This window comes from Zophobas morio, unplaced genomic scaffold, assembly GCF_036711695.1.
Source record: "Zophobas morio isolate AGI-343-1 ecotype UQ-CSIRO unplaced genomic scaffold, CSIRO_AGI_Zmor_V1 ptg000024l, whole genome shotgun sequence".
Taxonomy (NCBI): Eukaryota; Metazoa; Arthropoda; class Insecta; order Coleoptera; family Tenebrionidae; genus Zophobas; species Zophobas morio.
Window position 1 is genome coordinate 7576340 of NW_026972129.1, and position 25569 is coordinate 7601908.

At 31.9% G+C, this 25569-nt stretch overlaps 2 protein-coding genes across 4 annotated transcripts; one reads left to right on the forward strand and one right to left on the reverse strand.

Moving 5' to 3' along the window:
• Positions 1-86: 86 nt before the first annotated feature.
• Positions 87-1778, reverse strand: LOC135135211 (CDK5 regulatory subunit-associated protein 3). The gene has a single exon (XM_064064227.1). It carries the CDS (start codon positions 1684-1686, stop codon positions 148-150), a length of 1539 nt encoding a protein of 512 aa, XP_063920297.1. The 5' UTR covers positions 1687-1778; the 3' UTR covers positions 87-147.
• Positions 1779-2112: 334 nt separating this feature from the next.
• LOC135135637 (protein dopey-1 homolog) lies at positions 2113-25280 on the forward strand. 3 transcript variants are annotated; one of them, XM_064064739.1, is made up of 19 exons: positions 2113-2732; positions 2791-2977; positions 13091-13256; positions 13309-13498; positions 13552-13727; positions 14733-16081; positions 16139-16479; positions 17397-17653; positions 17852-19603; positions 19661-20471; positions 22282-22460; positions 22518-22710; positions 22761-22931; positions 22981-23314; positions 23364-23516; positions 23706-23895; positions 24185-24196; positions 24361-24528; positions 24585-25280. In XM_064064739.1, the coding sequence occupies exons 1-19, from the start codon at positions 2586-2588 to the stop codon at positions 24952-24954; spliced, it is 7146 nt and encodes a 2381-aa protein (XP_063920809.1). In that variant the 5' UTR covers positions 2113-2585; the 3' UTR covers positions 24955-25280. The 3 variants fall into 3 exon arrangements, with proteins under 3 accessions (XP_063920809.1, XP_063920807.1, XP_063920808.1); XM_064064737.1 differs by having other exon boundaries at positions 14733-16479; XM_064064738.1 differs by lacking the exon at positions 24185-24196 and having other exon boundaries at positions 14733-16479.
• The last annotated feature ends 289 nt before the right edge of the window (positions 25281-25569 follow it).

The following is a 25569-nucleotide window of genomic DNA, read 5'->3' on the forward strand; positions in this document are numbered from 1 at the left end:
TTTCAAACCCTTAAGACATTGGATTCTATTGAAAATAAAAAGCAACAGAATTTGTAATTTATTCATCTCCTTTAAATCGCAGTAGATATGGTTAATATGAATATTTATTTTTTCGTGAATATAACAATTACCAACAAAAAAATTAACTTATAGCATATTAACACCACCAACTATATTTACAACACGGCCTTTGTACCTCTTAGAAATATCTTCTTGGACTTCTTTCTGTAACTGTTTAGTCTTGTCAATAAGCAGCTTAATGGCTGGTTCAAAACTCCTGATTTCACTTTTATATTTCTTGATCTGATCTTCCAAAATACTAATGCTCTGTTTCATTCTTTCAGCAACAGCCAGTTTCTGTTTCAGACTGGATGTCAAGATGTCTACGTATTTTGGAGAGTGCTTGATATTGTGTAAATGTAAAATCCGTTTGTTCATAAATTCGGAAAGAGCGACGTTGACGCAATCATTCATCAGTGTAACAGACTCAATGGTTTGCATTTGAAGCATAGGAGGTGCATTCTGCATCTGGGACATCGCCAGTATGTCAGAATCACTAGACAACTCGAAGAGGCGCATTTTGAGAAAAGCTTCCAATTCCATCAGTTCATTTATAATTTGATCTCGAGTTTTTGGATTGTCTAATACTGTTAAAGCTTCTGTACCTTTTGCAATTCCTCCATCCATGCCAGATTTTTCAACCACTATTCCTGATTCTTCTAGTGAAACTTCAACATCGGTGTGACTTACAATTTCAAATTCTTCATCTGTACTTGGGGTGCCACCCCAATCAATTTTTGGTTGCTCACCAAAGTCAAAGTCATTGTTCTCAACAGATATGTCACCAAAGTCAATTTCGTTATCCCCAAAATCAATTTGTTCTTCTGCATCATTTAATTCTTCCACGGTGTTTTTGTCAGAATTATCACCTTCCATCTCGATTTTCAATGGCTTCTCCCCATAAGTGTATTGATAAGTTGTTACATTTCCATTTTCTATTACAAATTTTAATAAGGGAACTACATCTGCATTACTACTTCTTGCAGATAAAAATTTGTTAAATTCTTCATATAACTCAATGGCTGGATTAACAATTTTGATTTTTTCTGCTGCAACTTCATAAATTGCTGTTAATTCATTAAGAAGACTTAGGAGTTCGCTTTTAATATTTTTGCCAGCAATTCCCAATTGTTCGCAAGATGTATTAAATTCTTTTATTGCTAAAGCTTCATTTTTTGAATAGTCTCTAATTTTCTTCTCTGACTCAGTTATCGACTGTTCTAGTTTTGCACTTTGTTTCTTTAAACTTGGAATTTCATAACTCACGTTACGAATTAGGATCTGTGCAGCCTCAGCTAGATAAATGTTGTCCTTCTGATATGAGGAAACAATATTCTGCCAATCTTTCATTCTCTGCGATCCATATCTCCCAAACAAATTCTTCGTATCCGCTTCAGTTTCTTTAAGAATATCAATAATCTTCAGACAGTGGAAATAATTTATGTGTTGACCCGACAATAATTTAATTATTCCTTCATGCGCTGGCATGTCTTGAATGGCATTGTTAATTTTTTCCCGAATCTGAAGAATGCTGTTTTGCCAGTCCTTATTAACATGACGGCGACTGATTAGCCAGTCTAGAAGCTTGTTATTGTTGATGTCAATGGGAATGTTTTGCTCGTCCATTTTTTATTATTAATTTACTTATTATTTAACTCAAACATATGTTACAAATACTAAACGACAAAGGAAGATATTTCTAAATTGTCAAAACAATGACAGATGTCAAAAATTAGAGACTCCTGGTGTCGTAAATTGCAATTAGCGCTTCACATGACAATTCGCTATAGTAAAGTCTAACATGTAAAGAACAACATACTTTTGTATTCAAACAACATCTGTAACTATGACTAATTTTCTACTCTGTAATATGTATATCAACTCATATTGATATTTTAATTAATCTCGCTTCAAATGAAAATTTAAACATGAAAGAAATATTTTTTAATAGTGTGTTGCTTGCTGCGTTATACTTTGATAATGTGAGTTGACTGACTGCGAGCGCGCATGACATGTTGCGTTCTACAAAATATTTCGCCAACTTGCGTCGAATTCTTGAATGTACCGAATGACTGAAAGCTAATGTCAGAAGTGTCAGATCTTCAAAAACAAAAATCCTACGTGTAGGTGAAGAAACACAAAATGGGATATTGTTGGTGTTCAGTGCTTTGCCATTTATGTAACTGACTCAGTACATTGATGTTAAATCAAATTTACTTTGGTGAATTTTGTGCAAATGTGTTAAATCAACTTCATGGTAGACAAGAACCTAACCTCTTGTTTCGTTAATAACAACTGTTTATTTTATTGTTGTTGCGTACGAAATAGTAACGTTTGCTTCGAAGAAATGTAAATTTTCCACCTTAAAAAGATTGTCTTTTCTATAAATAGTAATAATAACACAACAGTAGATTTATAAATGTCAAATGTCAATTATCAATAATTTTAAGTGTGAATAACAAATTGATCTTTGTGAACCAGACAATTTTCACTTCAACCAGATATTCTACATAATTTTAAGCAAAATGACGAGTACAGCTATGGAAGAGTATGAATTAATGAAAGATGCAAAATACAGGATGTATGTTGCTGCTATAGATAAAGCTTTAAAGAACTTCGAATACACATCAGAATGGGCCGATTTAATTGCAGCTTTAGGAAAATTAAATAAGGTAAGGTCACCATAGGGTTCATATATATAGCTATTATTATAATCTTCCACTATTATAGGTTCTACTGAGCTACACAAAATTTCCTATTATTCCCAGACGAATTAAAATAAGTAAACGTCTTGCACAATGTATGCATCCAGCGTTGCCGTCTGGTGTACATCTTAAGGCATTAGAAACTTATGACATTATTTTTCGATGTATGGGAACAAATCGACTATCTCATGAACTTTTCATTTATAGTGCAGGTATTTATTGTTTATCTCAATAATTCCAATTGTTTATTATGTGTGGTTTTTATATTTAACACATCTTAACGTGTTTTGACCTAAATCTCGTGTAAATAAAGTATTTATTGTTATAAATATTTTCCTCATAATAAAGCAGAGGGTATCATATTAATATGCTTGGGTGTATTAACGCAAAAGTATGGTGTTTCGCTTATTAAAATATTTTTCTATAAATATTTTCGTTTCCTGATAAAAGTTTATGCTATAAAGCTGTGTTATCATATGTTATCGTTATCTCGACAATTTCATACACTTATTCAATATTTACACTGTTTTAATAAGAATTGAGTACATACATGATTTAAACTTGGATCTAATCAGTATGTGAATGATCCCAATTTTACGTTAATTATGTGGTTAATGGATATAATTAATAAGCACATTAAATTTTAGAAAAAGGCAAACACTATTAATAAGTGTATTATACATGCAGCAAATACATACTAAAATTATTAATTGGTCATTAAATTTTTACTTCACGAGCATTGCAATAAAATCATTTTGACGAATGGCAATTTTTTTATGTTTTTGATGTTTCACAGTTTGTAGAATACGGAAATATCGGGCCACGTGTGGAGTATGTCATTTTTTTACTGATGATTGTCAAACTTATTATAATTAGTAAATGACTTAAAGTCGAGTCTTTACGTTTAGCCCAAGGGATTTTCAATACATTTTCAAAATGCAATATATCCATTATTAACAGACTTACGATATTGTCAATATAACTTGTTCAGAACTTTATATATATAACGTAAGAGCAGGTTTTTTTTATTAGTTTATTATCATCTTTTTAGCATTTGAAGTTTTTAATCACGCATCTTTAAACGTCAATAACTCAATTATTTGTCCAAATTTCGGAACACGGTTTTCACCACTGTTTTCACTTTACAAAGTCCTATAAGTTACCCGGAAAACATTGTCGATTTTTTCGTCGGGCATGAGATACAGTAAAAGTAGTTTCGTCGACGCAAGCTTCCTTTGATTGCATCTCATTTCTGACAAAAATGTTTTTTAAATTCAGTAAAATAACATCCTCCTGTATTTGTGATTTATAAATCCGTATTGAGTTTTTAATCTATTCATCTAGTTTTTTGGGGGAAAATCCAAATTTCGTTAATCAAAAGTTATTCGCTTATCTCCAAAAAAAATGAGACGTCATGTCAAAATTTGGCCGAATAAATCCTATCTAAAATATACAAAATATTATGACTCTACACTTGTGGTTTATTAATGCATACATACGAATACAACACACAAAAAAAGTGGTCGAAAATTGTTTCGACAGAACTTCCCTCGCTCCTGAAGTACAATAAAATATATCCAGCATTTTCGAGTTGAGTTTTTTCTCTTACACAATGTTGTGATGACGTCATCAACATTTTTGCAAGGACGCGTATATCAACTTAGATTGGTGTAGTGTAATACTAAAAATAACAGTACTGTATTCTCAAAATTTTCTGGGAAAATGGAGTGAGTCGTTTCTGAATTAATAAATATTTTGATTAACAATTTACCATGCTTACAATAACTTTAAAACGTCTGCAAAATTTCAAGGTATTCAGTTTTGTAATTCTTGATTTATTGAATAAAATAAATTGCTGATTCATTAATTTTTTTGAGGGATAAGCAAATCTATTTTGAAACATCTGCAAGATTTCAAAGCATTCGATTTGGCAGATTCAAAATTAAATTGCAAAATGTTTTATAATTTTGATTTTTTTTCCAAAAATCTGTACGTTTCGGGTAAAAACTCAACACGGATTCATAAACTACATGTGTAAGACTTTGTTATTTTATACAATTTAAAACCAATTTACTATGTATAATTTTGAAGTGACGTCATCACATTATTGGTGGGAGTGATTACACAAATTTTGGTTAGCGTTTTACCATCTTCATAATATTTGTAATATAAATACAAAATTTGACAACAATCGGCCCAGTACTTTCGCTTACGCTCGGGAAGTAAAAATGGTGAAAAAAGTAATGAAAGGTATGTAAATATCAGTGTTCCCGAACTATCAAGTATTATAAGTGACATCATCAAAAATAAAACCAGAAAATTGATGGAAAACATTGAAACACTAGAGCAACAAATTGCCGATATTAAAATCATAGTTTGAATCCGACGCCATCAACATCCCCCACAGCCCTAAATAATAATCTTATGAGGAATACAATTAAAAAAACTGTACGAGTACCGAGATCCCCAACGATAAACACCGAAAGAGAGACGTCAATTCGAAAAAGTGACGATAAAGAAAGAAATTATCACAGAGAAATATCTTCGAACAAATTCAGAGCACCTGCAAAGAAATTTTGGGTCCATATTGGACCGTGTGAGAAACAAACAGCTCGCCAAATCAAATATCATATCAGCGAAAAATGGCCCAATTCTCGGTGTGAGGTAACAAAACTCAAAACATCGCCTCCTTTCAAGTTGGAATTGAACATAGTGAAAACCTAAATAACACCATTTACGACCCCAACTACTGGCCAGAAGGTGTAGTTGTGAAACGGTTCAAATTTTCTTGTAACCAGCTAAGCGGTTCTTTCAACAAAAACTAATCTAGTGCATTCACAATAAACTCTGTGAGTTAGAAATATTTTTAGAAGAAAGAAATATAAACATTTTGTGTGTTAGCGATAGTTTAGATCTTTTAATTCTTGTTACACAAGTGAAACAAAGTGGCTGTTTCAAAGGCAATTACGGTAGCAAGCCCGGTAATAGTTGGTTATTTACATACTGTTACAAAGTAACCCCCTTCGCCGTCCCGGTACGACGTCAGTGGATTTTCTAGTACCTATGTAGGGCTCGGTGACGGCGGCGCTCGAATAAAGAAAAGTCTGGAAGCGGTCCGCTGGAAGTCGCGGGAAATCTCGATGGTGGACTCCAGAACAACCTCGAAAGCGGCGTTCGCGATCTTTCCAGAAGTGTACGGCTCTTTAAATAGAAACCATCGTTGGTCTAGTCTAATCTAGCTGAATCGATTAATAACACTGTGTAGTTAGTTGTATAAATTGGTATTGCAGAGAAATACATTGTTGAGTTTTACCCACGCCGATTTTAATTACCGATCAACTTAACAGTGCGTTAAAGATTGTACTACGGATCCGTTATGTTAAGCTAAATTTCTTCCCTGGTAGAATAGGGTCGAACAGGGAGCGACATTCATTGCATTTTGTCGCACAAAAGGGACACAAATGTATACCGGATATCTTGGATAAACAACACACATCGGGTGTGGTTATAACTGAAAACTTGAGTTTCGGATGCAACTACACAAAAATGCTTTGTTAAGTTAAACTCGCTTTTTGCACAGGTTACATAAGCTTGAAAATTTTTTGCTTACTACGAAAATTTTATTACGTTATTGATTTTTACTTGCCGAGCGATTTCATGTTTTTTCGAAGGTTCACAGCTTGCAGATATGAAAATGTTTGTTCCACCTGTTTGTCTTCTATTGTCCATCTGTTTGTTGACGATTTTATTCGATAGATAACTTCCCAAACTAGTATTAGACTGATTACTGTGACATCCTTTTTTTTTTAATGGTAAAAGGCAACTAAGATTTCGCATGAAGCATTATTTTTTGCTGTTTCTCATATAAAAAGCGTTATTTTCAAATTAATTAATCATAATTTATTTAGAAATTCGTGTTTTTTTTTTTTGTTATTGACCTCAACATTTTTTTAATACATCATTATAATATTTCGTAATTTTTACAAAACGAAACATATTTTGCTAAATGTTTGAACCAGAAACATTTTTATGTGAACCTTGAATGTATTTTAATATGCAATAAGTTAACCTTTGGTTTATTTGAACAACACAAGAACGGAAAACAGTTGATATACAGGAGCCTTAAGATTATAGCGTAGATGATAAAACTCTAATCAAAATTTGGCTGTTCACCTCGGCCAAACATTTGATAACATTATCTAAAAATTTTGGTAAATAATTGTCACTTGAAATTTATATTGTAACCTGCTTTTTTATCTGCAGTTTAATTTAGATTTTTAAAAAGAAATTACAGTTTGCGTTAGAACTAAAAAATTACCAACGACTAAAATTCATGTAGAAATGTGAGGACGTCAAAAAACTGTTGAAGGAATGTTTATTCAAAAATATATCTTTGGGTCCAATGTTTGTATTTTGATCACAAATATTTTTTCGTAAATGCCCAAAAAATGAGTCAGTGAAATAGTTTCTATATTGATTAACCCAAAAACGGTTTATTTAATTTTTAACATTTGAAAAACACAATGTTCTTTAGTTGCGCTGTACGTTCCAAAATTTATATACAGGATATTCTAGATAAAACTCGGCGGCTTTATATTGAAAGCGGATAGAGATACGAGATATTGAAATTATGTAAACGTCATGTGTCACGGTTTTTATCTTGAACAAGAAAACTTAATTTAGTACATCGCAAATATGTCATGATGTCGCGAAGCAAGCCTATATTTTTTTTAAGTTGCAACATTTTTTTAAACTGATTTTGATAGATCATTAAATTACGAGGTTATCCTAGCAAAAAGTTAACAGAGTCAAAATTGACGATTTGTCTAAGAAACAACGTAGTATATTTAGAGTTAATGTAAAATGACATGTTATTTATGTACTTAATCAAAATTCCATATGTACATAAATTTCGCATAGTTAGGACAGTTTAAGATTGATACGACGGTTTTCAATTCTTCCTCTGTACACTACGGGGTCAATTTAACGTGGTTAAAAGCTGTTGTTTTTTTTTTTTCGAGTTTAATGTCTCATCCTCATGCAGTTATTTTCGTTGAATAAAAATGTGTTTTTATTATCAATTAACGCTCCAATTTCGTGTTGTGTTAACGCAAATCTACTACTGTAATTGAGTTATAAACAATCTGATACGTGACTGTGTTGTAAATTCAATTTACGACGACGCAAAGTCGACTTGAAATTGGGCCTAAAAGCAAATAAATTTAGTCGATGAGTACAAAATCCGGTTAATTTTGCTTTTAATCAATTAAAATAAGTAATTATAAAAGCAAACAATAATTAATGTTCCATTCATAATGGGTACTCAAACGGCGTATCAGTTACTTTTTGATAATAAAATAATGCAGGCGTTCAATAAATCAGTTTTCTTGCGACCCCAAATTCCAGGACGCAGTAACGTTTTGGTTTGTTGTACTGATACCAAAATTAAATTGTCTGTAAAAAGTTGTTGAAAAAAGTGCTATTAAACAAAGGCCGACGGAAATGCTGTTTAAACTCTAAACCAGTATTTTACTATGGTAACATTACATGTTTACCTAGGATATATTTTAACAGAAAATGAAAAATTGAGTATACACATTGATAGTGATTGGACAGTTTGCTTAAAATCTTAAAATCACGCTAAATTTTCTCCATTTATAACGTTGAAAAAGCTTTGTAAAAAACTGTTAACTGAAGTTACATTCGATATGTTTTCCACGCATGTTAAACAAAGTGAAACAAATGAATGCACTTTTTCCGGTGGGAAAGCGACAAATAAAGTCACTTAATGTTGCTATGTGTGTTGCAAAAACATTGAATCTCTAGTTAGTGAACAGCACTTTGACATCAAACAATTAATAGCCATTGTTATCTTTGTACATATTTATGGTTTAATTATTTAAAATTTGTTGTGTACTGCAATAAATTTTTGATCTTGACGGTTACCGGTGCTATAATTAAAAATGTATACAATGTTATTTAGTACTGTAACAGTATAAACGATCATGTAATGTAAATAGCATGAAGAACTAAAAAATATTGAAAATTAAAAGTAATTACAAATTAAATGTTGTTATTGGTTATTAGTTTTTTCGTATTTATCTAGTTACTTATTTCGGGTCTAATATTTAAATAACACATTAATTGATGATAAAAGGGTAGCATCTGGGTCAGTATCTGGCAAGTTGTTATATTTTGCCTTTGCATGCTCCTTTATTTGTGGTTTAATAATGTATCCACGTTTTTTTAGATTTGTTTATACAGGATATTACAAAATAATTAGTGAATGAAAAAAAAATTGTATTAATAAAATCAAAAACGTTTACCCAATTTTCCGAAATTCTGAATATACTGTATTCTAGTCATTAGTGTTACGCTGTGTGTGTCGTATAAATATATTGAACTTAATATTTAAAGAGGACCCTGGTACAAAGCATCTTTGGTGTTAGCGATACAATGCAAAATTATATATTTTTAAATCAAATACTATAATTAATTTGATGTAACATATTTTTAACGAATATTAAATTGATAACTAAGATCATACAAACTACTTTTATTTTTATTTCACTCTCGATGGTCAAAAAACTAACTACGCAAAGAAATTAATGTCGACTATTATTGTTATACAAAAATATTGTTCTCATTATACTATTCTTAGCTAGTTATTAGTTCTTTGACCAATTTTTCGAAAGATTTAAACCATTTTTGATGGATTTATATATATAATTATGTATTGATTTTGACGTGTATAACGAAAAAGTTAACATGTATTAACTTCCCAATACTGTAATAGCGTTTCACAATGCTAAGTTGCGCACTGTTGTTTAGTGACAGAAATAGAGTGAGCGACTTAACAGAGAATACACGCTGGGATACGATGTATTTATTTGCGTATACTTACACTGAACGGTTTTGGCGTTGTCCATTTGGTAGTTATTATTTAACACACTAATTTGTAGTCTAATAAAATTTTACCACTGAAGGGTTGTTCGAACATTGTTGGCGCAGAAAGTATTGGACTATAAAATTTTGTTAGTATACAAAAATAGAGTGCCAAAAAAGTAACTGTACTTTATTTTTTTTCCCCAAAGGGACATCCTATATATGCAGTTTACGTTTTCTGATTATGTTATTCTTAGACTTTATTATCATAATTTATTTTTGAAATTCCAATGCGATGTTGCCACGTTATTCCAATTTCTTGTTTTTTTAGCAATACAAGGTTTCACGAAAAAATCGCAATTAGGCAATAACACGTGACGTCACGCTGTGGCGGGAACTCAGCGTTTGACAAGCGCCGTGAAACTCCATAAGTGATAATGTTAACATTTTCGCATTTTATTTAAAAGTGTGGGTATTTATCTAGAAAATAAACACGTGAATAGCTTCTTTCATATCTTTTCTGTGTATCTGGGTGCTTTTTTTGGCGATTTGAGTTAAAAAAACCATAATAAAAATAAAAATACAGAACGCTGTCTTGGTCTGAATTCCTCGTCACCCAAAATACATACATCCGTGTGTTTTAAGCGGTAAATCGGAAATTAATATTTTCGTTTGAGGTTAATGTGACGGGTTTAAGTGAAGGTGTGTGATTTGTTTTTAAAGTATGGAGAATTTAAGTGATTATGCACGATGTCTTTCTGTCAAAGAGAAAAACAGATATGTACAAAAGTTAAACAATTTAAACGGCGTAGATCCTTATACAATGAGTGCAAGTGATTTTAATTTGTATTTAGACGATTTCTCTACCATAACAATGAATACCATTCTAAACTTTTTTATTTTTGGAATAAATAAAATAACCCACAATGAAATTCGTGCATTCAAAACTCTACAGGCATTTATTCAGTTTTCTCTTTTTTAAACGACTGTGTCTTTCAACATTACAAGTATTATGAGTGGATTTATTTTAATATCCTAAATTTTGTTATGGAACATAATCAGGATGGTCCACATCCGACAAATCTGCGGGTTTGCCTAAAAGAGCACCAATGTAGTAATTTATTAGAAACTGTAAATCTAATAGGTAGTTACTGTACCTAAAATAAAATGATCCGAACAAACATAGGAATACTTTACTTTGGCTTCGTTAAATCCACCCGTTTCAAGGCTTTTAACCAAAGCTTCCGCCTTTTTTCCCCATCCTGTATATATTTACCTTTATTGTTGCTAATTGCTGGGAAAGGAAAATAAAATTTGTCCGCATTTCTGGTGCTTTGATTCGCGCAACCCATAACAGCATAAAATTTAGGCATTTTCTCCTAAAATACAAAATATTATAATATTAAGATGCTAGTGTATTTAAAAAACATTGATGTACATTAACAAAGATTTATTAATTTGCAAAACAAATAATATAAGATGCAGCGAAGTTAACCTGTACATCACATTGGAAAACATTATTTTTTAAGCATATTCAAACGTTATGGTGCGTTTTACAGATATCTACACAATCTAGAAACTGTAACAAAATTACCAAACTATAAAAACACAGTTGACACACTCTCAAATTTAAATGAATTCCGAAAATATTAGCATTGACTCTTATGAGAAAACCGGCTAGTTGTCAAACGCTGCCATCTTGATGACCTCGGATGACGTCAGTGTATTTGGCTAATAGAGTTATTTTTAATATCTGTGTTACAATATTTTATAGAGACATGAACAAAGAGATGCGCTTTATTGGAGTAGGCGGGAAGTGAATTATCCCGCTCTTACTAAGTAAAATCGATATTACATAATAAGAAAATAATTTTATTTTAGCATCGAATATTCAGAATTTTAGACCATACACTTCCGGGCGATTGTAATGAATTACTTCGGTTTCCAAAGCACGTCACTAACATTTTTTCCGAAGTATTTATGTTTTTCGACTTGCATTATTTTTTGAAAGTTTCACAGCATGCAGTATAGCGTTCTTTGGACTTTTTTGGCAAAAGTCCTGCACAGATTGTGTTAGCAGTTTTCTCTACAGTAGCGGTCATTTCTACGGAACCACTCGATAAAAAGTCAAGTTGGTAGCCCTGTCACCTAGTACTTTACGCCGAACGCGGTTGGTAGCGGTAGTTGACATGGCAATCGAAACTAGCACAACACGAATGTTTCGGTTGCCCTCAGCTATGCCGCACTGTATCCCGTGCAGACTGTATGTTCTGTTTATCTATTTATTAAAATAAAATATCTACATTGACAATGGGGCCATCTATCCTGTCAAATTTTTGACACATATGTTATCCCCCAGAAACCCGTCAAGGTCACTTACACCAAACAAATTTTGAAAATTTACACTAGGGAGTGGTTCTATAGAAAAGATCGCGACTTTATGTTTGAATCTTCACCCATTTCCACAGGATTTTCCATTCTAAATTCATTTCTGCGAGAAAAACCACACCATACCGCAAATTGGAAAAACCCCAAACTGCCATTAACGTTGTTTACTAATGCACCATGACGACAGAGAGAAAGGCTTTGCTATTTTCCCACTGTATATAAATTATTATTTAAAAAAAAAACGATAAAAACAGAATAAGATACAGTAATAAAATACAGTGTTCTGTTTGAAAAAACTGCAATATCGACATTTAAAATATATTTTTTATTTTTTATAAATACCCCTTCATGTTGCGTTATTTACTTGCCGAGCTTAAGCTAAGTATATTAATCGAATACATCGGGCGACTTGTCAGTTTCATATTTTGTCGATGTTTTATGACCCCTAGAGTACGAAAAAAGTATTATCCTGGTTCCGACCTTCTATTTGTCTGTCCGTCCGTCTGTCTGTCTATCTGTTTGTCTGTGCCGATTTTTATTAGACAGACAATCTTCGAAATTACTGGACTGATTGTTGTCAAATTTTGTATGCATATTAGGAATACCATGTGGATGGTAAAACGCTAACCAAACTTTATCATCATTAACATTACCCAAATTGAATGAAATAATATACTTCGGTACTTGTGGTTTACAAATCTACCTAATTTTAACAAAAATGGTAGAGTCAAAATTTATAATTTTTCAAAGAAGCAGGATTTGTTGGACTTCTACTTCAGACGCGTGGGAAGTTCCATCGATATCTATGTTCTCGACCAATTTTTGTCTTTACATTGCAAAAAAAATCAAGAAAATTGGAACAACGTGGCAACGGCGCGTCAGAATTTCATAAATAAATTATAATAAGCCTAAGAAAAGGCAATTTGTGGTGTTATAGAGTTATTTAAAAAAACTAACTTTTGTGTTACCTCAAAGAACCGGCTGTGATTTTTTTCGATTATTGTTATAAATTTCTTCTGTTAATCATTTACCACGTACTTCCATTGTTTTAGGTTTATTTCCGCTACTGGGCCATGCGGCGATGAACATTAGGCCAACATTGTTAACAATCTACGAGTCTCATTTTGTACCTTTGCGAGAAAGACTCCGACCTGCTCTTAGCGGATTTCTTAGTGGTGTTTTACCAGGACTGGAAACAGGTTCAGATCACTTTGAAAGGTAGCAATTGGGTGACTAAAATATTGCATTATGATTATTTCTTGTATTCTAGAACCAATACTTTGTTGGAAAATATATGCGATGGGGTTGGTTCTAAGTATTTTTATACTTGCATTTGGCAATGTGTAACAAACAATAGTCCAGTACGATTACCTGCAATTAGTTATGTGCTGGCACATTACAGTAGAAAATTACCAATGGAAGATCAGCTATATTTAATGGGACATGATATTGATCTCATGGTATTTTGTCATGTAGCATTATTAACGACTAGTCTTATAAATTTTATTTTAAGGTTTGTGGTTTATGTGCAGCTGTACAAGATTCCAGTGTTTTAGTGCAAAGATCAGCTTTAGATCTCTTAATGGTTTGTTTTCCAATGCATAATAAACAACTATTGTATGCTGATATGGTGCGTTTAGTGACTGCCGCTTTATCGACAATTCTAAGGCGGGACATGTCGCTCAATAGGTAAATTAATGATTTGCAATATAGTAGTTGTTTTTGTCCAACTAAGGTGGTGTTACCTTCGTTGTCGAATTTACTGCGGCGTTAAATTAACGACATACAGCGTTAAATAAATAATGCAGCCAACCATGTGACGATTTCGTAACATTGAAAAATATGGTTACGAAAAGCATAAGTTTCAATGCCAAACATTTTTTTATTAGCTGTACTTTCATAAACCATAGAAAATTATAAATTAGTTCTATTTACTTCTTGAGCGTAAGCTACTGTAACATTATTCCTATTTACACTAAAAAGAGAATAAAAAAGTAATAAAACTCTTAATTTTAAAAATAATAAATAAAACAACACAATGTTAAAAATTTTCATCTAAAATATCTTGAACATAATAAGTCACAAAAACAGTACCTAAAAAAATTGCAATACAAATATATGTATTTATATTTTATATTGCACTTGAAAATTTAAAACAATTCAAAATTATTAGGTGGAGAGGCGGCCTTAAAATCCCGGTGGTCATTTCTGATACGTCAAGAAAGATAGAAATATTGTGTCCCTTTTTGGCTCAAATTACTTAGTTATGACATGGAAATATCTAATTGGCACCGAATTTTAGAACCCGTATGTGAATACATATGGTTGCCTAAGAAATATTGAATTGATACGTAAGCAGTGCAATAAAAATCAAATTATTGTATGGGTTACCGAGATATACATTAATTTCGGAATTGTTAATCTTTCTTTAAAATTATATGAGGTTTCATTTCACGCATCACCGCTATTTATAGACTAGTTTTTCGTTCAAAAGCGCTTTATTCCTGTTATAGAATATTGTTTTTAAGCAATAAAAGTTTTTATGAGTAGCCAGCTTTATATAATAAAAAAAGTCTCGGTATTTTTAATTTCATATCTTTAAAAATTACTTGTCAGCAGAAATTTTTCAGCAAAAATGTAGCAAATGTACGCGTATTAATTTTTTTCATTATTAACTATTTTGTATATTTTCAGACGACTTTATTCATGGCTTGTTGAAAGTGATGGAAATGCGTCTCATGTGATGGTGGAAAACGACAGTAAAAATGTTTCTGAATCACATAGTACCATCGCATACGATTTACTTATTGATGCTATAAGGATAATTTTGCGAAAAAGTAGTACAGAGATACCCATCGATATAAAACCATACAGATTATTGACATCGTTATTTGACAAACCACAAATAGGACCTGTTATTTTGGATAGTATTTTATATGACGTTTTTCGAACGCTATACCTGTCCTGCTTGCAACAGCAAAAACAGAAAAATAGTTCCGTTAGGTGCGTATCTTTTAATGGTGATTTAACTAGCTTAAAGAACGCAAGCGAAACCACGTTAAACAAACAATTCGTTACAAAAAAATGCCAAGAATTAGTAAAAAATGCCAATCTTTTGTTTAATACACTTCAGAACTATTATATTTGGTCATATATTGAAAAATTATATGCAACCTCTGTGGCCAACATAAAGAACTATAAAACTAGAGACAGATGTCAAGTTAACGAAATTGGTGCAGGATCTCCACATATTTTGGAAATTTGTATACTTACTGATTTCTTGTTGGACGTCATACCTATTGAATCGTATGCCGAAACAACGTCAAATATTCTGCCCAATTTATTTAACAAAATAATTACAACTTTAAGGATAAATATTGATGTAATTAATCATCACGAAGTAGAACAAAGTTTATTGTTATGTACAAAAATTTTAACGAAAATACAGCCGGTCACTTTAACACAAATCAAAGAGGCGGAAGCAGAGACCGATAGTTTAAATGTTAATTCTGAGGTTGAGAAATCACTAGAAACATCGGTTGTACTCGAGAGTGAGATGAGTATTGAAGAACCGAGAACAGCTCTAGAAAAGAGCAAATCGGATTCGAAAATAAACGAAAACTTTAACAAAAACGAATTGACTATAGATGAAAGCAGCAGAGAGAGGTCATACAGTAATCAAATGTTAAAGAAAAAAGACAAAACAAGCCCCAAGATAGAAAAGAAATCAAAAAACAAGAAATCAAAGTCAAGTTCGAAGCTGTACGAACTTAATAAAAATGAAGTACCAGATTTGATTTTAAACGAACAACCCGAACCGCCAAAAGTTGAAATCGAAACAGTAACAGTGAAGACGGCCAAAATCGAAAACAAATATTTCATCACTTGTTTAGAAGAATATAAACAGTTTTATGTAACATTTATTACTTCAAAAATATTGCCTGGAATCAACTTGAACAGCTTTTTAGAAAAGTTGGTTTGTGACAAAGATGAAAGAACCAATCGCTTAATAAAATTATTAGAAGAATGTTTGCAAAGGAAATGTGAGTTTACGCCAGTTGATTTTAATACTATAATAACGAAACCCGAAATTTTAACAGCGATGAATATAGCACCTGAAAACGCCGTGAGCGAGTTTGAATCTGCAATGAACGTTGCATCAAACGTTCTCTTAGAATTTTCGGCGTTCCCAAATTTAATTAACAGCGATGTAGAACCGTCATTACCGTCGTGGTTGCAAGCTTTAGTTGTTGCAGCGTGTTGTAAAGATTCCTCCAGAGAAATTCAAATAATTTCTATGAACACTTTACTGGAGATTTTCAGTCTGTCGAAGAATCAAAACTATATGAAAAAAGATGATTGCAACACCAACATTGTGATAACGGGTATCCTTGAAAGCGAACATGTCCGTTTCATTGAGGATAACACTGTTATTATTGAGGTAAGAGAAAATAATAGTGAAAACTAAAACTGTTATCATTGGAGATTACGTAAAACAAAAAGCGTCCTCAAGTTGGCACTGAACGAGAAGGTTTGTGTTTTTCATCGTCTACTAATTACTTATAATGAGCAATGAAAAACGGCTAAAAATCCAGAGCCTACTAGAGGAAGATTTTTGTTGATTGCACGTCATTAATGTAAAGTTCATAAATTTTACGTATAGCGATAATGAAAAAATTTGGCAGAATCCCCCCACAAATATAATGCAGGATTTATTTTCCACAAATAAATTTCTAAAATACGTACATATATCATTACGGTTGAGTTTTAAAATACATGCTGTTCAAAAAATGGCGCACCAATTTAACGATTCATGGTTAAATTTACAACTCAAAGTTCGAGAAAAATCATTAAAAAATTCCTTAGGTCAATTTGACATTCACTTAACAAAAACAAAATATTGATTTTGCTGAAAATTTAGCAATTGGCCAAAGATTTTCTTTGACTGACAATGGTTTTTAATTAGAAAATTGTCTAAATATGAACGTTGCCAAATTTACGATCAATAATAAAAATATCGGTCGAGTACGCTTTTGTTTTGTAATTGTTTGTAAATTTGTAAACTCACTCAAAAAGTTAACACAACTGGACTGCAAAAATAAAAAAATGTACAATATGAAAATCAGAAGCTTAAGTAATTTTCCTTGTATCAAGACAAATGGTAATAAATAATAAAGAAGGTGATATATGTACAGGTATTTCTTAAGCAATCGTAAATATTATGAGTATAAAACAAATTTTCTGTTTTGTTTTCTTGTGGAATACTTGTTTTCCTCATATGCACACATAAAAATGTTATGACATTTATGTTCCATATGCTAGTAGTGTAACTTAAATAGAATGTCTTGTATTTTTTAGGAAATGTCTCAAATTTTATGGAATTTACTAGGAATTTTAAGTAATCAAAAACAATTATTACTATGTGTGACCCTCTTGTATCAAATTCATAACACATTTGATAATAAATGTTTCGTGGAACAAGTGATCAGCAAATATTTAGCTAACGAAAATATAACATCAGATTATGTGAAACAATTTTCACTCTTGTGGCATTTGGGAAGAGACTTAAATATTAAACTCCCACCAAATATGACAAACATAAGAAATTTTGACAGGTGAGTGATAGTTATATATAAATATGAAATTTATTATTTTAATTTCGTTAAAATTAAAAACTTTTAAAGAAACTTACAATTTAATACTTTTAAAACACGAACTACAAACAGAAATTAATTGTTTACACATCGTCAGACGAATTCAATTATGTTCAATCTGACGTTGAATGTGTTACTAATGTAGACTTTATATTTAAGGTCCCTCTTGAAGATTCTTGATAACTTACAAAATGTAGAGAAACCAAACATACAATTACTAGCAGAGTCTTTTTTGACGCACAGTCTTCTCCACGGGGATATTCCCAGAATAGTAAACCCCATATTGGTAAAACTGCTTGCTCCAAACACTGCCAGGGTCTCAATAAGACATGTTAATATTAACGATTCCGATGTCCAGAGTGAAATAACGGTTCAAGACAATCAAAAAATCGAAGAATACCAAACCAAGAAAATTTACGCTGTTAGTAGCCAAAACGGCAACATTATGTACCACTTAGAAGATCAAAAACCCACAAAGAGAAAATGGTTTACGTTTTCAAAAGGTGGAAAGAAATATTCCCCAACTGTAGTCAATATGACAACGAGTGTTATGGACGATTTAAACATTGTTACAAGGAAAAATAAGGATTATAAAAATGTGAGGGTGACGCCTAAAATGGACAAAAGCGCTAAAGGAAATATGAAAGTCATAATCAATCCTTTGAGTTCTAAAGAGATATACCCTGATGGATTAAATGGGTCATATTCAAAACTTGATTCGCATAGATCTTCCAGTGAAAGCTTAACATCCAGTAACGATTGCACACCAGTTAGTAACGAGTCGTTATATAAGTCACTTCCTCCTGATGGTAGCACGGATAGAGATTCTGGTTATGACTCGTTTATAAAGAGCAAAACACAGTTGGATCTCATTTCTAATTCGTCTAATAAATTATTAGAAAGTATCGAACCTATATCCGACGGTATTAAGGACGATAGTTTAATAAATGGAAATATTGTAAGAATACCAAAATCACAAAGTTTCGATGATAAATGCTATAGTGGTAGGAACGACGAAATGGAAAATTCTTTAGTCCATAGTTGGTCGTACTGCATCTCTGATTCAGACAATCTCCATGCAGAACTGGAGATAAGCACAAGCGCAGAAGAATTCTTCAATAGAAACGATAATGTAATAGTAACAGACATCATTAATGACATCATAGATAAAGTTTGTAGCTTAGTCGATAACAATCACACTCCTACTAGACCCACAGATTTAGATTTAAGATCTAAAATAACAGTACACTCGTCCAAGAACTGCGTTTTGTATCCTATACATTCACATATATGTTTATACTACGAAATTTTTGATTCCAATCAGATACTATACGCTTTACAAACTTTAAAAAATTGCATCTTATGCAATCCCCAATTATTCATCAAGTGTCTTGCCACAAGTGGTATTAAAGATTTAAAAAATAACGATATATTGTATCTTTTGGGTCGTCATAGAAAATCGCTATTAGGCTACAGTTTTTCTGGCGAGCTAAATATCGAATATCAAAATTTTTACAGAGGATATATGTTTTTGGACATTATTATCTCGATCTGTTTGAATTATGCTAGAACATTTTATCCTTTTGTTGAAGATCTTCATGTTACAGACCAAGAACTGAGTAACAATTTGAAAATTCAATTAGAAAGTTTAAAAATTTTAGATGTGATTGTTAAAAACCTCATAACGATGGTTACTGAGAATACAAAAGGGTTTGCAAATTATATTGGGGATATGTTGATTAAGTGCAAACTTCAAAAAATTATGCTTCACTGTTTATTGACTTCCGTAAGAAATTTTGACGAAGAGATGACATTTGCTGAAGAAGTTTTGTTGTTTAACAACTTCCAGTTGTACGACTCGAATCACCGAGTTGGAGAACACGTTGAAGCCTATCAAATTCAACTATTAAGGTAATAAATTTTCAGTTTTATTTTGGAATCTCGAAAATTGTGTCAATTTATTTGCAGGTTGATCCATTCACTGATAATTTTGGAATACCACGTATTTACAACAGTGAAGCCTGTTAGTGCATCTTCTCAAGAATCAACGACTCCCTCAACCGGCGAACACTTGAACTACACTCCAACTATTTTAATACCACAACAAAACATCTTCTTGTCCGCTGTCATGAGTGCATTGCGGCATAACAACATGAAGAACTTACAAGAGAAGTGGTTGAATATGATAACATCATGCCTTCCTTATTTTGGCGAGAATATCAAACAAATATCGATCAGCGTGATTCATCAAATTTGTAATAACATTGAAGAAATAGCAAGCAAGTATACTCAGTCAGAAATTGAAGGAGAACTCTGTTCTGATTATGCTGTGACGCAGCTGGAGTCTCTTACAATATTATGCCATTACTGCTTATTAGACTCTTCACAGACTGTTAATCATTTAAATGCACCTGTAAACTCAAGCACTCCGGTTTCTAATCCAGGAGAAATTTTCAACAATCTTGTTAGTGCATTTTTTTCACCTGTTGGTTTAGATTATATACATTCAAACTCGAAACAAAATTCCGATCATTATCAAAATGCTAGAAAAACCATTTTGAGCCATATGCCGAGGATTATTTCTAGTGTTGCTAAGTTGTGGCAAACGATAGTTAATTTAGAGAATGATAATAATGGTGTGTATGGAAATTCAAAAGTTGTTAAACAACAATTGTTGGAATTTTTGAGCCCGATTTCTGTCAATCACGGAGCCAGTTTTTTGGCAGCAATTGCTGTTGCATGGTACGAAAGAAGAAACCTTTTTACAAACATCAAAACGGTAAGTTAATGGATTGATTACATAAATATTAGTCTATTTAAAGGTGACAAATAACAACAGTATAAATTCACATATCCCTATAATGAAGATTTTAAAATTGGTAAAGCGTTGATAATATCAGAAAAGGCCGTTCTGAAATTGGCTTTGTTGAGATGATTACTTTTCCCTCAGTTACATTTATTTTTGCACGTTTGTATTTTCTTCCAAAATTTGTCTGAGCATCCCCACAACCAATGCGATTACGTCATCTTCGAAAGTTAGAATAGTAAATGTTATTTAAATTTCATAAAATAACATACTCCTCCACTTGAAGTTTATGAATCCGTGTTGAGCTTTTATCCTAGCCATCCAGATTTTTGTAAAAAAAAAAAATCAAAATTGTAGGTATTACAACATTTTACAATTTAACTTTCAAATTGCAAAACTGAATGTTCTGAAACCTTGCAAACGTTTTAAGATTATCGGAAACATGGTAAATCGTTAATCAAAATTTATCCATTTATGACCCCCTTAAAAATTGCTAACGTCATCTCAAAATTTTACAAAGTAATGAGTCTGTACTTGTGATTTATCATTCTATTCATACTTTTTAGAACTGCTTATACAGGGCGACTCAAGAAAACTAATGAATGAGTCAATTTATTTTATTGATCAAATCAGAAACTGTAAACCCGAATTCTTTGAAATCTTGGAGACGTTTTAAAGTTATCGTAAGCATGGTAGTAATCAAAATATATCTGTTTATCCCCCAAAAAATTAATCTCAAAATTTTGCCGAATAAATCCTATCGAAAATGTGAAAGTATAATGAGTCTGTACTTGTGAATATTATACATTTGTATTTTCTCAAATTACTTATACAGGGTGACTTAAAAAGCTAATGAATTAGAATTTACTTTATTGATTAAATCAGGAACAGCTCACCCCATTTTCCCGAAAATTTGGGAATATAATACTGTTATTATTGGTATTACACTGCACCCATGCAAACTGAAATTATGTAAATGTTGATGCCGACGTCATCACAAAATTTTGTAATGAAAAAACTCGCTTGAAACATACGTGTACCACGTTTTTTACGTTTCCTTTAACATTACGTACATATTTTTATTGTAACTTAAACAGATTCACATAACAAAAAAAAAATGGTCGAAGGTTATTTCGACAGCACTCCTTCGCCCCTGAAATACAATAAAACGAATCCAGCTTTTTCGAAAAATTATAAAATTTGATATGCGAATTTAACTTTTTTTTTATGAGAACGCTTATAAGTTAAAATAAAGATATGTATGTAACGTTAAAGTAAATGTGAAGAAGCGTGCCGGGCGTACGTTCCAAATGAGTTTTCTCTTAACAAAATTTTGTGATGACGTAGACATTTTTGTAAATAGATTTATAACTCTTTGGATAGGTGCAGTGTAATACTAATGATAACAGTATTATATTTCCAAATTTTTAGGAAAACGGAGTAAGGCGTTCCTGATTTAAAGTGAATTTTCGTTGACCAGTAATTATTATATAATGATTCTGAAATCGTAGAAAAAGAACGATATGGAATGTGCCCAAAAATTATCAAATTCGAGTAATTTAAGAACACTCAGAAAATCAACATTTGTGCTACCTAATATTGTGAAATAATAGATTTTGAATTATTTTAGTAACATATAGTAGAAAAATAACTTGTTTTAATTCATACTTGACAAACTTTGTGTACGATTTTTTTCCTTGTGCTTTGAGTCGACTTTCAAATTAGTAAACCCAAAATAATTACGTTGCAATGTGCAATACTTTATTTTTGAATTTGATTTTAGGTTTTGCCTGAACCAAATGCTGGCCAAAACAATTTAGTTTACCTTATATCAGCTATAAGAGTCATTCCACTTGATAATTTAGTACAAACCGTAACTGCTGTGATAAAAAACCCTCCTCCCACTGAAGGTCTCAGTGCCGACATTTGTTTGGATGTCTCCGTCTTAGAATTATTCTATTGGTAACAAAATATGTCTGCTCTAATTTATTTTTACACACAACGAGTGCATTCTTACAGTTATATGCGTAATGCTTCACCAACTCAGTTAACAGAAGCGTGGTCTTCACTACTCGCCTTAATAAGAGAAGGTTGTTCATTAAGTCCTCCCGCTCAGTTCCTTTTAGCTGCACTACTGCACGAATTAATGATTAAATGTTGTCCACTGGAAGAAAGAAAAGACCAAAAAGATCTCCAAGATGTCACCGCCAAAGTAAATTTACAATGTTTTGTATAGATCGGGATTATACTTAGTAATTTTAGTTAATTGAATGTGTATCTCAAGTTTGTGGTTCCTGTTTGGAACAAACGACATGGTTAAGAAGAAATCTAGCTGTAAAAGAACAGGAAGAAGAATTAACACCTGATCCCAGCTTAAACGGAACTAGTTCAGATATCGTTGTTGGAAACAGTCATAGCGTACAAGCACAATTGGTATGTGAAAAACAAGAACTGTCAGGTGTAATTTCTTTGAATATTGTAGGTTTTGTCAGAAATTTTGGCTCCTATTTTAGACATATGTTTTGGTTCGTCTGAAAAAGATAAAGTTGTTACAATTTTAACTTCACTTATGTACAACATTGTTCCATACCTTAAAACACATACAACAAAAAATATGCCTAGTTTTAATGCGTGTTCCAAGTTATTGGCGGCTCTTAGTAGCTACCAATACACTAGGAAAGCGTGGAAAAAAGATGTTTTTGAATTATTATTGGATAATTCATTGTTTCAAATGGATTACTCTTGTATTAAATATTGGAAGATCATTGTAGATAACTTAATGACCCACGACAATACCACATTTAGAGATTTGATGAGTATGATCGTGTATTTGTATTTTAACTTTTTTATAACGTGTGTTTACAGGTCGAGTTTCTTTGACCCAGAGTGGTAGTTTAAGTATATTTTCATCAAGAGAGCAGGAATATGAGCAAAGAGCACAGTTACTAAAGAGACTTGCTTATGTGATATTCTGTAGTGAAATGGACCAATATGCCAAGTATATGCCAGATATACAAGGTAAGACACCGGTTATCGTCCACAAATTTATTTTTGTCATTTTCTATCAAAAATGGTTTTGAAATTATACTTAACGAAAATAACTAGATCTTTCAAGTTCAATTTCTTAATACAATGGCGTTTTGGTCATTCAGTAGCACTGTTTGAAAAATGTTTTGTAGTTTATATAATCAAGACTTTTTGTTTCAGAACAATTGACAAGTAGTTTAAGACTGAACGTGCCTGGTGTACAAGCACAAGTTTTCCTTTGTTTTCGTGTAATTTTAATAAGAATGAGTCCTATACACATTACGTCACTTTGGCCTATTATAATTAGCGAAATGTTGCAAGTTTTTTTACAAATCGAACAAGAATTGCTCACTGACACGGAAGAATTTAGGTGAGAATTGTTTCCCTTGTTTTCCTATGTTTTCCTCGTCTAGGTTCTATTTGTATGTTTACATATTGTCAAATACACTTTTGTACTCTTGTTAATGTTCCTTGTGTATGTTAATATGTAGAAGGGGTTATTGTACTAATTATTTAGAAAGTCTTATTGTCTCTGGGTTGTTGTTGATTGGTGGGAGATGACAGTTAGTATTTAATGAATGCTTTAGTAGTTTTTAGAAGTGTTTTTATTTTCTAACAAAATTTTATTTGTTTGCAACACGTTGGGGTACGATCCACAGGACGGGCAACAGGTAATAAAAGTCTTGGTATATAATTAATAAAAGCATGCTTTAATTATTATTCTTTTACTAACGAGCTTGGATAAATAGCGTCTAACATCAATAAAAAATTTGTTTTGTTTAATATTCGATTGAGGATTTTTCCGTATCTAAGTTAATTTTGTTTGTTTTTGTAGTTATCATATAAAGTTATTGTCAACACTTGATGCAAGTTGGGCGACGAATAGCAACAATGGTTTGCATGCATTAGGTCATCCGCATTGGTTGAGATTGCAGTTGGCTACAGCTAAGTTGCTAGATTTAGCGTTGTTGTTACCAGCTCTTTCTCTGCCTCAGTTCCAGATGTAAGTAAATCGTAAGGTGAGAGAAAATCGGATGCGATCTAATTTTTTTGTTTTAGGTATCGTTGGGCGTTCGTTGGAGATGATTTAGAAAGATTACATTCATCGTCAGGTGTCTCCTTTATTCCGCACGTTGTTAGAATTGCCAACCTTATGGATACCAAATTCACGGACACCCAAATAGAAACTCTACCAATGAAAAGAAATGAATTATTATTAACAATGAACAGTATTAATCAACTTAAAGATCTGCACAGCTTTTTCAAAACGTTAAGTTTATGTTCTAATCGGCATAGGACGGAATGTAGTAAAGTAAGCGGCAGTGACCATTCTCTAAACGATCGACAGTCAGATAAAAAATTAAACATGATCTTGGAAAAAATTGATAAAGTAATTGAAATGGACTTTCTTGACAAAATCCCGAGATAGAGTGAATACGTTACGTTTTCCAAAGAATTCAGTATTGAATCCTGATCAGTTGTGAACCCTGAATCTTACAAAATAATTTATGTGGTAATTCTTTTAAGTACTTGTTTAGATTGTTGTATTAATAATTTGTGTTTATTTATTGAATTGTTTTTGATCTTTGTTATTGCGGGTGTAATTTTATTGTACATAATGAAAAGCATTTACAAGATGTGATTTTATATTGTGATGTAACTCAAAACGTTGGCATTGCCTAAATGTAATTATTTGTATTTAATAATTCTGTAGATAATTATACATTTTGCTACAATAAGCATATTGGGATAAAAGCATCAGTCTTTTATTTGACCTCTTCCTCACCATTATGAATAAGTATACAACATTTCATTATTAAGCATTCAATTATCCCAAAAATTGAGGGACTGTTTTTGACACAGTGATAAATGTCTGTAGATTAGACAGTATAGACAGTAAAATTGAAGTAAGCACCTGCTTACCATCACACGAACTCTCGTTTCTTGTGCACTAAACTGAAAATTCTATAGTCTAAGTATGTTTTTAGTTCTTGATTGTGTATAGGATGCAGAGTTCGTCAGCTGAACGGCTACTTTCATATTG

Bases quoted from the DNA above. Each gene is read 5' to 3' on its own strand.
- LOC135135211 (XM_064064227.1), bottom strand. From the start codon at position 1,686: ATGGACGAGCAAAACATTCCCATTGACATCAACAATAACAAGCTTCTA.
- LOC135135637 (XM_064064737.1), top strand. From the start codon at position 2,586: ATGACGAGTACAGCTATGGAAGAGTATGAATTAATGAAAGATGCAAAA. The intron at 2,978-13,090 runs GTATTTATTGTT...CCATTGTTTTAG, and splicing joins ACTTTTCATTTATAGTGCAG to GTTTATTTCCGCTACTGGGC. The intron at 13,257-13,308 runs GTAGCAATTGGG...CTTGTATTCTAG, and splicing joins GGTTCAGATCACTTTGAAAG to AACCAATACTTTGTTGGAAA.